Source organism: Mus caroli, chromosome 11 (genome assembly GCF_900094665.2).
Source record: "Mus caroli chromosome 11, CAROLI_EIJ_v1.1, whole genome shotgun sequence".
NCBI classification, from domain to species: domain Eukaryota; kingdom Metazoa; phylum Chordata; class Mammalia; order Rodentia; family Muridae; genus Mus; species Mus caroli.
Genome location: NC_034580.1, coordinates 68,029,823 through 68,045,605, shown reverse-complemented (window position 1 = coordinate 68,045,605; position 15,783 = coordinate 68,029,823). Strand labels below are relative to the sequence as shown.

The 15,783-nt window shown below is 39.5% G+C and overlaps 2 protein-coding genes across 5 annotated transcripts in view; one reads left to right on the top strand and one right to left on the bottom strand.

Annotated features, from left to right (window-relative positions):
- Nucleotides 1-1,433, bottom strand: part of Spata22 (spermatogenesis associated 22) — an 18,933-nt gene extending 17,500 nt beyond the window's left edge. The window contains exon 1 of the mRNA XM_021177670.2: nucleotides 1,293-1,433. The gene's annotated coding sequence lies outside the window, so the exon portion shown is untranslated. The remainder of the gene's footprint in view (nucleotides 1-1,292) is intronic.
- A 1,918-nt stretch (nucleotides 1,434-3,351) lies between these two features.
- The window catches only part of Aspa (aspartoacylase), a 26,765-nt gene continuing 14,333 nt past the window's right edge, over nucleotides 3,352-15,783 (top strand). For 3 of the 4 annotated variants that reach the window (XR_003838030.1, XM_029483808.1, XM_029483806.1), the window contains exons 1-4: nucleotides 3,352-3,742; nucleotides 5,579-5,774; nucleotides 7,497-7,590; nucleotides 13,531-13,638. Coding sequence is in view for 3 of the 4 variants with exons in the window: in XM_029483808.1 (XP_029339668.1) it covers nucleotides 3,510-3,742; nucleotides 5,579-5,774; nucleotides 7,497-7,590; nucleotides 13,531-13,638 (631 nt within the window). In the remaining variant the exon portion in view is untranslated. The remainder of the gene's footprint in view (nucleotides 3,743-5,578; nucleotides 5,775-7,496; nucleotides 7,591-13,530; nucleotides 13,639-15,783) is intronic. The other variant, XM_029483807.1, reaches the window with a different exon arrangement.

Genomic DNA, 15,783 nt, shown 5'->3' with positions numbered 1-15,783 from the left:
AAGGACAGAAAGAAAGGAAGGACAGAAAGAAAGGAAGGAAGGAAGGAAAGAAAAGAAAAGAAAAGAAATACAGAGTATCCCAGCTTTAACTCTCGTGAGAGGGATAACCTGAACTGCATCTGTAAAGAATGTAGACATGTGCCATATGGAATCTTTGCTAGAAGTCTATGAACTCATATACTCTACCTGGCTCTGTTCTGGTTATCGTTCATCTCCACCCAGACTGTCGCTTAAGATGGATGACAGCAATAGAGCCACAGAGAAAGGATAGAGTTAGAGCTGTAATGATTGCCTGACTCCACATTATCTATAGAGCAGGGAATCATTTTTATCATCTGTCCTAGCTACTTTTAGCTGTCAGCCTGACACAGCTGAGAATCTTCTGAGGGAGCCTCAGTTGAGGAACTGCCCAGATCTAATTGACCTGTAGCCATGTCTGAGAATAAATGTATTGATGTGGGAGGTCCCAGCCCACTGTGAATGGTACCAACCCTCCCTAGGTGGGTGGATCTGGGCTACATAAGAACGCTAGCTGAGCAGAGGCAGAAAGTGAATTTAGCAGGTTTCTCCATGGGCTTTGCATGTTCCCACATAAATTCCTGTCCTGACTTTCCACAAGGATGGATTAAGTTGCTTTTGGCCAGAGTGCTACTCTATCACAGCAACAGAAAGCAAACTAGAATATCTCCTGACATGCTGTTTCAGAAACAGCCTCAGCTTTATACCTCAAACAAAATTTCTGGCATTGACTCATTGGATAGCCCCATACTGTGAAGTCAAATTTTACTATGCCTTTGTTTTAAACTTCATGATCATATTTTAAAAAAAATAGTAATCTCAAAACTCAGGAGGCTTATAGGAGGTTCAAGGCCAGTCTGAACTACATAAGGAGTTTGAAGCCAGCTTAAGCTATGTGGCAAGACCCTGTCAAAACAATAACAACAAATAAAACCCTCAAAGTAACACTTTTTAAAAAGTGTTTTAATCAATAGATGATAATTAGGAATGATTTTATTCAATATGCTATCAATTCTTTGAACTCTCAAAAAATGAACTAAGAGTAGAAAGACTTTGCCAGGTGCTTTGGGAAAGAGAGTTGGTGCTTTGGGAAACCAGGAGTTAAAACTCTTGGAAGTTAACTTGGTATAAGAGAGTGAATGCCTCTGTTGCCCCAGTTCTAATCAAAAGCTTTCGTTTTCAAGGAAAGCTTCCTGCAGGAGACAAACTGTACACAGTAACAAGGTAAGTATGCGAGCTGCGGCTGGTCATTAACTTCCCAGGGAGTTACTCACTTGGACTCATCGCAGAAACTTGAGAAATGTGGAAGTGTACTTCAAAAGGCTGACCTGTTAAAATTCCATAAAACAAGCCTCAAAGTTTGAGTCATTGGTGCCTGCCACGAGTAAATTACTGAAGCAGCGTTTCCAGAGAGACTAGGGCAAAGGACAGAGCAAACCACAGGTCAGCAGGAAAGGAATAAAATACGTAGGGCAGGGTGGTAATAATTCACCAGAGTTCAGTAAAACCATGAGAGCAGGAGAACTGTCCTCTCTACATTTGCCTGTTTTTATCATTGTGAAGTGTTCAGTGCATGCTGAGGCAGAAAGAAAACCAAAAACTACAAGGGCTTTGTCTTAGATTACAGCAGTAATTTCAAAGTGTAAGCATACTTGACTTTGTTTTATTTATGCATTATAATCTCTTTAAAAACAAAAGGGATTGAGGCAATGGCTTATTAAATACTATGAAACATTTTGAATTTTCACCATGTATTTGCTTTGTGTGTCTTGTGATTCTACACTGTGCTGGCTGTTTATGTGAGCTCTGAAAGAGCAAAATTAGAAGTTCAGAGGAATCCAAAAATAACAGAGTCACCCTGTTGTCCTGTAGAGAACACTGGCCTTAATGATAAACATGGCTCCTGGGCCTAGCCTCCTTTTATGTAACTGTGGAAACTTAATTGGCCTGAGTGCTTCCTTCCTTTATCCCTGGCAAGAAATGTCTGCCCTTTATAACTCATAAAGTGAATTTGTAAATAAAGTAAGCAGACATCTGTGGGGGAAAATTATATATAAACCTACCCTTATGATAAATGATTGCTTTATTGTGTCCTTAGGAAACAGCTTAGTATGGTTTCATGTGTGTGTGTGTGTGTGTGTGTGTGTGTAAATATATAATATTTCCTGTACTTTAACATTCTTGGCTTTCTGAGTGATTGAGTTTGAAATCAAGTAAGATTTGGTTCAGGGTTATTTCTCCAAAGCTATGTAATCATCTTACCCTGGATTAGTTCCCCTACTAAGACACCCCCCCCCCACTTTAGAACAACACATTCCAGAAGAAAGTCTTTGATGCCAGTAAATGAGATCATGTCTGTATACCTCATACAATGTGGTTAAAATATATGTAATATATGCTTCTATGTCATTTTTGTATATATTATGTTGCAAAATATTTCAGGTATTTAAGAGACTTGAATATTACTGACAGCTGCTTTTCATTTGGTATTTAGACAACTTTAAAAAAAAAAAAAGACATCATAGAATTACCAAAAGCCTCATGAGACAGAAGTTAAAGATGTTTCAAAGTCACTTTTCAAAAATAATTTTTTAGCCGGGTGTGGTGGCGCACACCTTTAATCCCAGCACTTGGGAGGCAAAGGCAGGTGAATTTCTGAGTTCAAGGCCAGCCTGGTCTACAAAGTGAGTGCCAGGACAGCCAGGGCTATACAGAGAAACCCTGTCTCGAAATAATAATAATAATAATTTTTATTCCATTCATTATTTGTGTGTAAGAGTCAGAGAGGAGAGAGAGAGAGAAAACAAACAGGTGCACATATGTGGCAGTCAGAGAACAACTTTCAGAAATTGGTTCTCTCCTCAGGATTGAACTCAGCAACATTTTTGCCTGCTGCATTTCTGCCGTGCTCTGTGTCACCCACCCTATCGTGACTGGGCTCTTGTGCCTCTGCTGTGGACAGCTATGCTCAAAGAAAGGAACTATGCTGTTCAAGAGGAAGTCAGAGACATCAATGCCTTCAGAGCAGCAAAAGTGCTTACTTTGGAAATGTTTTTAAATGTCAGTGGAAACAAAAACACTGAATAAACCACACTGTTATATTTGGGAGGATTGGGCTTAATGTGGTATTATTTTATAAATAAGCATTCTGAATAGAATAAAGGGTTTTTATAGCAGGGGCTGCTAGCACAATTGTACTTCGATCTGCTGACCATCTGAGTTAGAAGTTAACAGCTGCATCACGATCCTTGATCCTTGCATATTTTAATCCAAATATGGTCAAGGGAGGGGTTACAGAAGGGAGTGTCCATAGAATAAACAGGCTGGGAAGTTGTGACAGAAACAGTTGTGAAGTCAGTTCTCAAGAGAGCTCTGTATTTTGCACTTCTCAATTAGATCTAAACTTGGAAACTTTTCTCAGAAGTTAACTGTCCTATGACCTCTTCTCTTCTGAATTGCAGAAATCAGACCGGATTTTGGTATTTGTTAAAATGACCTCTTGTGTTGCTAAAGAACCTATTAAGAAGATTGCCATCTTTGGAGGGACTCATGGAAATGAACTGACCGGAGTGTTTCTAGTTACTCACTGGCTAAGGAATGGCACTGAAGTTCACAGAGCAGGGCTGGACGTGAAGCCATTCATTACCAACCCAAGAGCGGTGGAGAAGTGCACCAGATACATTGACTGTGACCTGAATCGAGTTTTTGACCTTGAAAATCTTAGGTAAGACTGTTCTCTAGTCTCTGAGAGTATATATAGGTGAGAAGTGTTAGTCATTGGGAAAGAGAACACGTAAACGCTCCTAGTAAGTCGTCAGATCCACACATAGAACATCTGCGGTGAATAAGATCACTTTCACTTTTAATCATGCTGCTTTACAAATTATGCAACTACACAAACTGGGCACTCACGCGCTCTAATCTTCTTTTTGCTGTATGCCACCCAGTATACAGCAACAAATAAGAAATATCTGTAGCTTTGACTCATCTGACTCGAAAGACACAAATATAATAATCCTCTACATAAATTTGTGTTGAGCAACATGTAAAAATAAAAATCTAAATTGTCAAAAAAATAAAAATAAATGACTGTTTGGTCGTTATACTGGTAAACAAACTGTTGTGTGGGAAACTCACCACCATGCTTTCCTGCAGGTTTGTCTTCCTCACTATGTCCAGTGAGGAAATTATGACATTTTGAGTAGTACTTTTTGAATGAAAGGGTGAGTAAGCACCAGGAATATGCCTTCTTCATTGCAGATATGGTTTCCAGGCAGTAAAGACTCTGGTACAAACTATTGAAAAATAGCTAGATAACAGATAATAGAAATATATGGACTTTTTTTTTTTTTTTTTTTTTGGTTTTTGGTTTTTGGTTTTCGTTTGTTTAGTTGGTTGGTTGGTTTTCGGTTTTTTTCAAGACAGGGTTTCTCTGTGTAGCCCTGGCTGTCCTGGAACTCACTCTGTAGATCAGGCTGGCCTTGAACTGGACTTATGTTTTAAAAATATGGTTGAGAGACTCAGTAGAGAAGTATAAATCTAAACCATTATCGTGTAAAGAACAACCTAGAGGTTCTGTTCCTTAGCCACACTGACAGGCTGGATGAGGTACTGAACACAGACGCGTGCATCAGGGACAGGCAGTATTGTACACAGACAGACACAAGCAATGGGGATAGGCCGAGGAAAGGAGAAGAAATGGGTGAAATAATAAAAACCATGAGTAAATAATAATAATAATAAAACCCTTTGTAAATTCTTGTATCTATAAGATTTTGTCCAGACAGCCCCCAGCCTGCAATTCTAGCTGCTTGGGAAGCTAAGGCAGGAGGCAATCCTCCATCCTTGGCTGCAGAATAAATTCAAAGCTAGCCCACTTGAGAGTATTGTATTGTGATGTCAACACTTGTTCCAGAAAAATGCATGTAAGTATGTTTGTGCAAGTTTGTGGTTTGTCATTTGTAAACTGTGTCCCTGATCCAGTAGTCATTCCCAGTCTTCGATGTAAAATACCCAATGAAGACATGAGCACCAGGGTTTGACTCCCTCCTTTCACTAGAACCATAGTGCTGGGAATGGTGCAATTAATAAGCAGTGCATCATAACTACAAGCAAGTGCTTATAAAATTAAAGGGTATATTTCATTCAAGGTTGAAGTCATGTGGTAAATTTTGTTTGTGAAGCCCTACCTGAGATCAGCCACATAAATTAACCTAACATTTTATGAGCATGCCAGTGCAGCACCGGACCTGTGGAATCAGTTGGAAAAAAAAATGCAGAGATCTTTTTTCATTTGCAGAGGTTTCAGATAAGTTTTCATGTCCCTCATGGATTTGTTTTGGTTTGTTTGCTTTTTCAAGAGAAACTGTGTGTAACTGCTGTCCTAGAACTAACTCTCTGTTTCTCTCTGTCTCTTTCTGTCTCTGTCTCTCTCCCAGGCTTCCCTCTTTAATTTTTAATATGTAAGGTTTACATCTCATTCTTTGTGTACTGTTTCTGTTTTATGTTTATGTTATCATAGCCATAGACATTGTTAATCTTTTTCTTTCTACTAAAACAGCAAAGAGATGTCTGAAGACTTGCCATATGAAGTGAGACGGGCTCAAGAAATAAATCACTTATTTGGTCCAAAAAATAGTGATGATGCCTATGACATTGTTTTTGACCTTCACAACACCACTTCTAACATGGGTTGCACTCTTATTCTTGAGGATTCCAGGAATGACTTTTTAATTCAGATGTTTCACTATATTAAGGTAATCTCAATGTTGTTCTGTTATATTAGGATCCTTACTTTTAAGTCATTGAAAGATGTCAGGAAGACAGTAAAGAGAAATGGATTATATTCCATAGCAAAATGGGAGGCTGGATGAGGTACTGTACAAAGATACAGAGGCAGTGATGATAGGGAAAAGAAAGTAAAATAATAAACATGGTGAGTAAAATAACAAAACATCTATGAATACTTGAATTTATAGAGCTAAAAATTCTATCCAGATGGCCACTAAACATATAGTATTTGTTAAAACTAAGTAAAAAATAATACCAAATTTTAAACAATACAGTTGAAGCATCTCCATTGAGGATCCTTAGAAAGATCATGAAGAGACCACTCAGTGTTGACTAAAGTCCTAGGATAGAGAGACTTGGTTGTGTAGTGTCTTGTCTTTGGCCCATTTGGTTCCTGTGCACTGACATATCTTTGAATGTTTTATGAGTGCATCAAGACTTCAACCCTGGCAGAAAATCAGTATCAGGCCCAGGCACTTCAGCAGAAGTTCCAAAAGTGTAGTCCACTGTGTCCTCCAGAAGCTGGAGGGGCTGAAAATGGTGGAAAGGGACCAAGGTGGGAGATACAAGCTACCATACAGTGTACCATAGTAAGTTCAAGTCCAGCCAGAGCTACACAATGATGCTCTGTCTCAAAGTTAAGTAAAATAAACCTAGAGACCTGGCTCAAATTCTCATAGAACTAAGCAGAAGCTGTGGGAGAAATCACACAATATATGTAGAGATATAGACCATAGGTGGTAACAGAATTTAAGAATTAAGACCAATATTCCAAACGTCCAGCGACAGGCCCAAAGTGGGATCCAGCTCAAGGGGAGGTCCCAAGGCCTGACACTATTACTGAGGCTATGGAGCGCTCAGAAAAAGTAACCTGTTATGACTGCTCTCTGAAAGACCCAACAAGCAGCTGAAAGAGTCAGATGCAAATATTTGTACCCAACCAATTGACAAAAGCAGCTGACCCCTGTTGTTGAATTAGGGAAGACTGAAAGAAGCTGAGAAGGATGATCCTGTAGGAGGACCAGCAGTCTCAATTAATCTGGACCCCCCCACCCCCGAGATCTCTCAAACACTGGACCATCAAACAGACAGCATATACCAGCTGATATGAGGCCCCCAACACACATACAGTAGAGGACTGTCTGTGTTCATTCAGAGATGATGCACCTAACCCTCAAGAGACTGAAGGCCCCAGGGAGTGTAGAGATCAGGTGGGGGGGGAGAGAGTTGAGGGCATCCACGTGGAGACAGGAGGTTGGGGAGGAGGTGTGGGATATGGAGCAGTGGGAGGGTGGATGGGGGGCAGGGAATGGAATATGGAGTGTAAAAAATAAATTTGATAAAAATAAGATCAATATACCGATAAAAAGTTAAGTGTAAACAAAGATGAAAGCAAAAGTAGCCAAATGTGTTCAGAAGAAATATTTGTTTCCTATTTTTGGTTTTCATCCTGGAGTACTGTTTTGTGGACAGTTTGCCCAGAAGCTAATATAATTTGATTTTATATGTAATTTGTTCGTATGGTTTCAAAAGTATAACATCAGGCTTTAGAGAACGTTTCATAAGACTGTCTAACCAATTCTGATTATGAAGTAGAGCATATTGAAGGGACTATTATTGACTCTGTAGCAGCCAAGAAAACAAAACATTCTTTGCACACTAAGAAAGATGTTTTCAATTTTCTTCAGACTTGCATGGCTCCATTACCCTGCTCTGTTTATCTCATTGAGCATCCTTCACTCAAATATGCAACCACTCGTTCCATTGCCAAGTATCCTGTTGGTAAGTCACACTTCCTGCTGGCACAGGTAAAGAAATAGAGCCTAACTGACACATAAAAAACATACCTCACATGTCATTCATCTTAGAACTATCTGATAAGCAGGTTCACTGTAGGCAAGCCCTAGCTGTACTTAATTTCCTGAGTTTCTCTGAGCAGATCTCTGTATTTACTCTTGCTTCCTTTGCAGTAACACTCAAGCTTTGAAATTAGTCTGATGTTCTCCTCATTCCCAAAACTCACATGGAGTAAAACCTTCTATGAATGCCTGTCAGACTCATCCCCATTTTTATTGCAAGAATTTGTATATTCCACAGGTATTTGTATGTCTGTTACAAAACAATACTGTGCTAGGTCCTGACACACAATCTCCAAGAGCTCAGTGTCTAATGAAAAGATGGAACTTTAACCAGATAATTACTCCATAGTGGCAAACTGCTAAAGTAGGGGTAACACCATTCTGTTTCCTGGGAGATCTAGTAGTATAACTAGTTATCTACAAAGTATGCTGTAAATAACACTGCTACTACAACTTGAATCTATTTTGTTAGACCTCAGATGTTTTAATGAAGTAATTTGAAAGATAAGTGACAAATAATATAAGCAAGTTGCTGCGGACTGGACTCAGTCGGCCCCTCAATCCGAGGGAGAATCCGGATCCCTATACAGGTGGGCAGGGAGTTGGCGAAAAGTGACAAACAAGACTCAAACACAAGGGAGTGTTGATCTTAATGTAATTTCTCAAAGCGAGCATCAGACTTATATTACAGAAGGACACAAGGAAGTTAAGTGATACATTAAGGTCATCCAAGGTACTTTGTAGTTGTCTGTTGCAAAATGACTTTTACCGTAAAACAGAGGAATGAATACATAAAAACTAACAGGACCCAACTGGAATGAAAATCAACCTTAACAACTGGGATCAAAAGCAGCCCCACCTAAGGTCAGCTGATAGACGCCAGGGGCAATGGCTTCATGCCCTTGCCATAGTTCCAATTCTAGTCTATTGTATAGTCCACCTTCCCCCTAAGCCACTGTAAATTCCTGTGTATGGGAGTGACTCAGATATCTATGGTTCTAAGTATTTACTCTAGTTCCTTCTTAGACCACAACCTTCCTTCTTCCTAGGTCATTGTAAATTCCTGTGTGTGTGGGAGTAACTCTGCTATTGTTCCAAGTATACTATGTAGACTAGCCCTGAGATTACTAGCTCTTTTCTTGTAGAATGTAATGCCTTATTTCTAACACTGTCTATCAACACTGGAGGCATTTTCATGTGAATGAGTAACATTATTACAAAGATCAAAGCCCAAGGTTGGCTCAACAATTTCCTAGGATATTGGAACACTGGTGAAGGCTAATCTAACTTAGCTATATGTCAAAATCAATCCTTAAAGCCACTTATAATAAAACAATATTGAAGGAAAGCACACACTAACTAAAGTTCACCAACTAAAGCAAGGACAGATTTGGAGCATTCGTTTTACAGGATACCATGGTTCCAGGAGACTTAAGTTTCCATGAACTTTTTTGCCTCAGGACTGCATCCAGGCTTTTGGGCCTGTCATGCAGTCAGTACTGGAGTGGGTGTGGCAGCAAATGAAATTTTTTAGAAAAGAAAAGCTCTGACTATTCAAATAATGATTTTGTTACATGATGAAAGTAATTTATTTATTATTATAATTAGAGAACTATATCCAAAATATACATAATATTGGCTAAATATCCAATATCCTTACATAGTTTAAATAAACCAAAGCTTTGGCCTAAGGCTGTAGCTCAGTAATAGAGTTCTTGTCTAGTATTCTAGTACTTCCAAATAGATAGGCCAACTAACAGATAAACAGACAGACAGGCAGATAGACAGACAAAATGAAAAGTTAACCAGAGCCTAAATGATAGAGTATAAGGCTGTGGGTGCAGCTCAGTAGAAAAACACCTGCACCACATGCATGAGGGCTGTCAGTCAGCTGTCAGCACTGCATGAATAATTACACAGGAACAACAGACAGCATGCTTTCCTCTGACACTGAATAAAAGCCTACGGCTTCTAAAGTCTGATGGATCCATCTTAGTTTATGGTATTTATGGTCAGTGCTTTTTTCTGAGTTAGAACAAGTATCTGCTAATACGTTGGTCCTTGAAAATAGAGCTAAATTTTAAAACATTTTAACCTGAGGAGTTATAATTTAGAAATGCTAGTGTGTTCTTCTGATTTGGATTCTTTATTTGGAGTATATCTATTACATAATGAATTTTTAAAAATTGAAGACCAGAAAGAGAACTTTTGATAAAACATTTTACAGTCACAAAGGCTGCTGCCTCTTACAAATTTATTTTAACTGGTACTAACAGTATAGGGGCGATTCTAATGCCAAGTTACCTCAAGCCTAACAGAATCATTCCAGGTAAACTTAATCCCAAAGATTGGTTTGTAGTTTGCTGTAGCCAGCCTCATGATCAAATGCTAGCATATTCATTCATACTCCACGCCCAACACTATGAGTAACTAGGCACAACCTTCTTAGATTCTAGGCATCATCTCATTTCAGATTCAGCACTTGTTTAATCATTGTGTCTTCCTTTCCATCCTGAGTGTGTCCTGGTGTTATCCTATGGATTTGACTATTCAGCAGTGGTAAGCGATCTTATGTGAAAGTGAGTTTTTAGTTTGAAAAACATTCTCAACTTAGGAGAACGAACTTCATTAACTAGTTCTTCTGCATGAAGTGTCTACCCTACCACTCTGTGGCCCTTGATTTCCATACAGCTCCACCATGGCACTGGTTCTACACACGAGTTGCTTCTGCAGCATGTCACCTGTACCCCTGCAGTGTTCTGGGATTGGCTCCATGACCAAGATCTATTTCATTTCCCCCCAAGGCTATGTAGAACACATTGGCCTACAGGCAACCTGAACATCATAATTAAAAGTTTATTACAGCATCTTATTTTGTTGTCTCTCAGAGGTTTAACCAAGAGGAATCTGGGGGAGAGGGGCAGTTGTCAACTAGCATAATCAAATGAAAATGTAAAAAATAATTCTTGATTCTTTAAATAGCAATTTAATAATAATATAAATTAGAACAGTCAATATCATGAGGTACCATTATCTTTTGTTTTTGTTATTCTACAATCTTGAAATGTGTCCTTACTGTGGTCACAAGATACTGTCGTTCTAAACATCATATAATAATACTTCATTAAATAAAATCTCAGGTTTCCCTGGCGCTTCTTGTATTTTATGCCCATCAGTCCACTAGAGTGCTGGGATGACTACAGGTGACTTAACTACACTTAAACCCTTGACCTGAAAACAAAGTACATTCACCTTGAACTGTGGTACCCAACCAAAATTCTGGTTCTGTTAGAATAAAGAAAGATGGATTTCAGGTGAATAGACAACTTCTACAATATACAGACATATACAGAAACATAGTTGTACAAACTTATGCATAGAAAAATCCCTTACCAAGACCTTTGTAAAGAAAGGTCTGTTTGTGTGTATGAGGGGCTGCAATCAGGATGTAAAGTGATGTAAATCAGGATGTAAATTATTGGGGGGAAAATCCAGCACACCAAGCATGCTGACTCATACTTGTAAATCCATCACTTTGAAAGCAGAGACAGGTGGCTCAGTTTCTGAGCGCTCCGGGATCCAGGTTGGCCTCAGCAGGAGAAGATGCACATAATCCTGAAGAGACATGATGCCCCGAACACACCCTCTCAAAGGCAGAGGGGAGGAGAGATGGGGAGAAAACTCTTCGAGGAGGGATGGGGAGCAACATTTGGGATGTAAATAAAGTAATTCATTAGAGAGAAAGAAAGAAAGGAAGAAAGAAAGAGAGAGAGAGAGAGAGAGAGAGAGAGAGAGAGAGAGAAAGGAAGAGAGAAAGGAAGGGAAAGAAAGAAAGGAAGGAAGGAAGGAAGAGAGGAGGGAGGGAAGGAAGGGAGGGAGGGAGGGAGGGAGGGAGGAAGGAAGGGAAAGCAAGCAAGCAGAGGCAGTAGGATCCCTGGGAGTATGAGGCTAGCCTGGCATACATAAAAAGTTCCAGGCCAGCAGAGGCCACATAGTAAGATCTTGTCTCAATAAAACAAAACAAGCAAAACTGCTTAGGAGAGTTGCTAGACACCTATCTTAGTCATGGCTGTGATGATTTCCAACAGCAATGTGGAAAAGGTTTATTTCAGCTCACATTTCTAGGTGAAAATACATCACTGAGTGAAGTCAAGGCAGGAACTGAAACAGGACAAAAACCTGGAGGCAGGAGCTGATGCAGAAGCCATGGAGGAGTGCTGCTTACTGGCTTGCTCTTCATGGCTGTTCAGCCTGCTTTAGAACCCAGGACCACCAGCCCAGGGTTGGCATCACCCACAATGGGCTGGGCCCTCCCTCATTAAAAAGAAAGAAAGAAAGAAAACTAAGCAAAACAATTTTTTACATGAAGATAATTTAAAAACATATAGTCCAGGAGTCTAAACATGTTCTTTTTGAACTGTTTGTTTTGCTATTTTTTGTTTATATTTCAGTTGCTATCCCCCCTTACCTATCCCCCTTCCCATCTCCCCTCCATGAACCCCACACTCTATCCCCCCTTTGCCTCTATGAGAGTGCTCACCCACCTACTCCCACTTCACCTCTCAAGATGCCTCTAGCATCCCCCTTCTATAAGGCATCAAGCCTCCACAGGACCAAGCGCCTCCCCTCCCACTGATGCCAGATAAAGCAGTCCTCTGCTACATATGTAGGGGGAGCCATGGACTTGCCCATGTATGCTCTGAGGGGTCCGGTTAGTTGATACTGTTGTTCTTCCTATAGGGTTGCAATCCCCTTCAGCTCCTTATTCATTAATAACAAGATGCACTTTGGTTGAATAGACAAGACTATGTTGGCAAAGGGAGCCCATTGTCAGGTGATTCTAATCTTGGAAGGACACTTAATAATGGACAACTGCATTTCTTAACAGCTTTTCATAAAGCAGAGCCATGTGGTGTTCAGGGCCATCGGGCTGTATTAGGGTCAGCAGGGTGCTAACAGTATGTGGCATTCTCTAGTTCTTTCTATATGTCGTTTATCTTCCATAATAGAATCATCTCTCCTTCATTCCCACTCACACCTTTAAAGGGGCAATGTGGACACAGTAAAGTTTGATAATTCAAAAATATATATAGTAAGTTTTAATAGGTTGAGAAATAGAAATGAGTAAAAATAAGATGAGAAACTTATGAGCTGGGTAGAATGGTATGAGAATATGCAATGTTACAAATTGCAAATAGTTTAAAGAATGGAGAAGGTGGTGGTTAAAGGGATGAGTTTGTGGCAAGCTGGACAGGAAAAGGGGGCTAGATAGGTGGTTTACACAAAGGGTATTTTATAGGAAGAGGATGGATGCCTAAGCAACCACTGGAAAGACATGATGCATAGACTTACTGGGATAGAATAAATGAATATAATTTCATAGAAAATGAAAAACATTGCACCATTTTATCAGTAAGATATAGTTACACTGTTATAATAAAGGCAAGTTACACTGTTATAATTCAGTTCACTGAATGCCATGTGAACTAAACCCAAGGCTTAGTTAACTAGACTTCTGACTACATAGACATACTCCTTCCTGCTGAGTTAACTGAAGTCTATGACAGTTTCTCCTGTGCAACCTATTTCTTGTCAGCCTCACTTACACTCCATCTTTACCTAGGTAATAAATTTTTCATGTCTTTACAAACACTGAGAAAATATAAAAGAAAAAGATAGTTCTTAGTTGAGCACAGTTCTGTGGGTTTCCATGTTCTGTATTTACGCTGACATTGTCTCTGTTATTTTCCATAATATTAAACAGCCATACCACACTATGATCTAGATCTTTATATTTTTAATGCTTAATTTTCTCAACATATTCTACTATGTATGTAAAAGTGATTGTGTCTCCTGTACATAGGTATAGAAGTTGGTCCTCAGCCTCACGGTGTCCTTAGAGCTGATATTTTAGACCAAATGAGAAAAATGATAAAACATGCTCTTGATTTTATACAGCATTTCAATGAAGGTGAGTGGTGGGTGGCAGTTGTCTCCTGTGTTTACATACATGGCTTAACTTGGGGGGGGGTCTGTGCAAAACTTAACCAATTAAAACTGAAGTAGTAATAGAATCTAGGGCATATTTGTCATGTTTATGATCTTAGCTAGCTCTATCTCTGTCTCTTCCACCCCCAACACTCTCACTTTCTCTCTCCAGGCTCTCACTATGTAGCCCAGGCAGGACTTGAACTCTCAGTGATCCTGCATCCATTTCTTGAGGGTTGGCATTACAGATGTGTGCCACAGTCAGTTTCTAGATGCTTTTTGAAGATTGCATTTTTACTTCAACAATTCCTCAGGGAATGACAGATAGACACATTCAAGGCAGCTGTCAAATCTCCCAAATAAAGTCATTTCTTTTTTCCATTAATTTCTATTTTAAACAGAAAAGACAGATGAGGCCCACCCTGCTATGTGAGGATCTAGAAGGCTAATGGATACTGGGGAGGGAGAGACATTTTCTTCCCTGGTGTAGCCACTTATAATTTCTCCATGCTTCTGTAAATTATCCCTCACCTTGCTCCTATAAGCAACCCTAAGGAAACTTAGTGCATTGGAAGAAAGACCTAAACATAGAAAGAGCAGAAAAGGATGATCAGGGAGTGGGAAGGAACAATAGGGAACAACGGAGGATCAATATGATCAAATTATATCACATACACTCTTGAAATAAAACTCATCATTGTGAATGGCTAACATATGCTAGCTAAGTATATAGACAAGACCAGAAAGTTCAAGTGTCCAATAAACACAAGATGTTCAGGATCATGGGTAATCCAGGAAGTGCAAATTCAAGTAACAAACTTTATTCATTAGATTAAGAAAATATTCATATCTAATTATAGTTGTGATATCAAATTTTGGCAAAGCTATAGGAAAAGAAAATAGGCTCATTACTTTCTGCTGAACATGTTATTTGGTAAAGACCCTTTAGGGTCTTTTTATATTTTTTAATTTGATATTCTTTTTTATATTCTGTTCTACATTCTTTTTAAATTTGGCTCATCTTTTGTTTACGGGAGAAATATATATATGATGCATGTTTTAGTGTGTTACTGTGTGTGTACCAGGCCATGTGAGGACTTGGATCCTGCTCTCGCACACTCTGCCCTGTTCCTTTAGGGCAGTCTCTCTCTCTGAACTGTCACAGACTGGGCAATCTTTCCGGTTCCTTTTTTTCAGTAGTTACAGGCACACATGACCACACCTGACTTTTTACTTGGATGCTAAGATTCAAGCTCAAGCCCTCATGCTTGCCTAGCAAGCACTCTTACCTATTGAACCTCTGCATCCTTCTTAAAATATACAAATCGCATGACCCAGCACCTCCCTGCCATAAAGAAGCACAACCACATGTACATCCAATGTGTTACATAAGGACTGGCTATTACAGCTTTGGCTCCAATGATAAAACAATAGAAATGACCCAAATGTTCAACAGCTGTGAAGAATTAAACTAAATTGGACAAGTCTTCAAAAATGTTAATTTTTTTTAAAAGCAAGCTGTTATTTTTTAACAAGTAAAATGGCTCACTGGGTACCAGCACTTGATCTGCAGGCATAAGGACCTTAACTTGAATCTTTCACACCACATAAAAAGCCAGGCATGGTTGAACATGCCTGTAACCCCAGCATTGTGGGACAGAAACTAGAGACTCCTGAGATCTCACTGGCCAGCCAGCCTGGTCAAAATATCAAGCTTCCTGTTCTGTGAGAGAACCTGTCTCAAAGCAACAAGATGGGAAGTGACAAAGGACAACACTCAACAGCCTGCTGTGACTTTCGCATGTATGCATATCGGCACACACAGCCACACACATACATATGCAACACATGCATGTGCACACACACAGCAAACCAAACCATACAATAAACAAACTAACTTTAAAAATAATAACAGTAAGCTAAGTGTGATAGTGCATTCTGTAATTGAAAGTACTGAAGCAGGAAGCAAATGAGTTCAAGACCAACCTGGCTACACAGTATAAACCTGTCTTTACAATGAATTTATCACTTGCCAGAGAGAGAGAGAGAGAGAGAGAGAGAGAGAGAGAGAGAGAGAGAGAGAGAGAGAGAGAGAGAGAGAATGAATGAAAAGCTCTAGCTCTAGAAC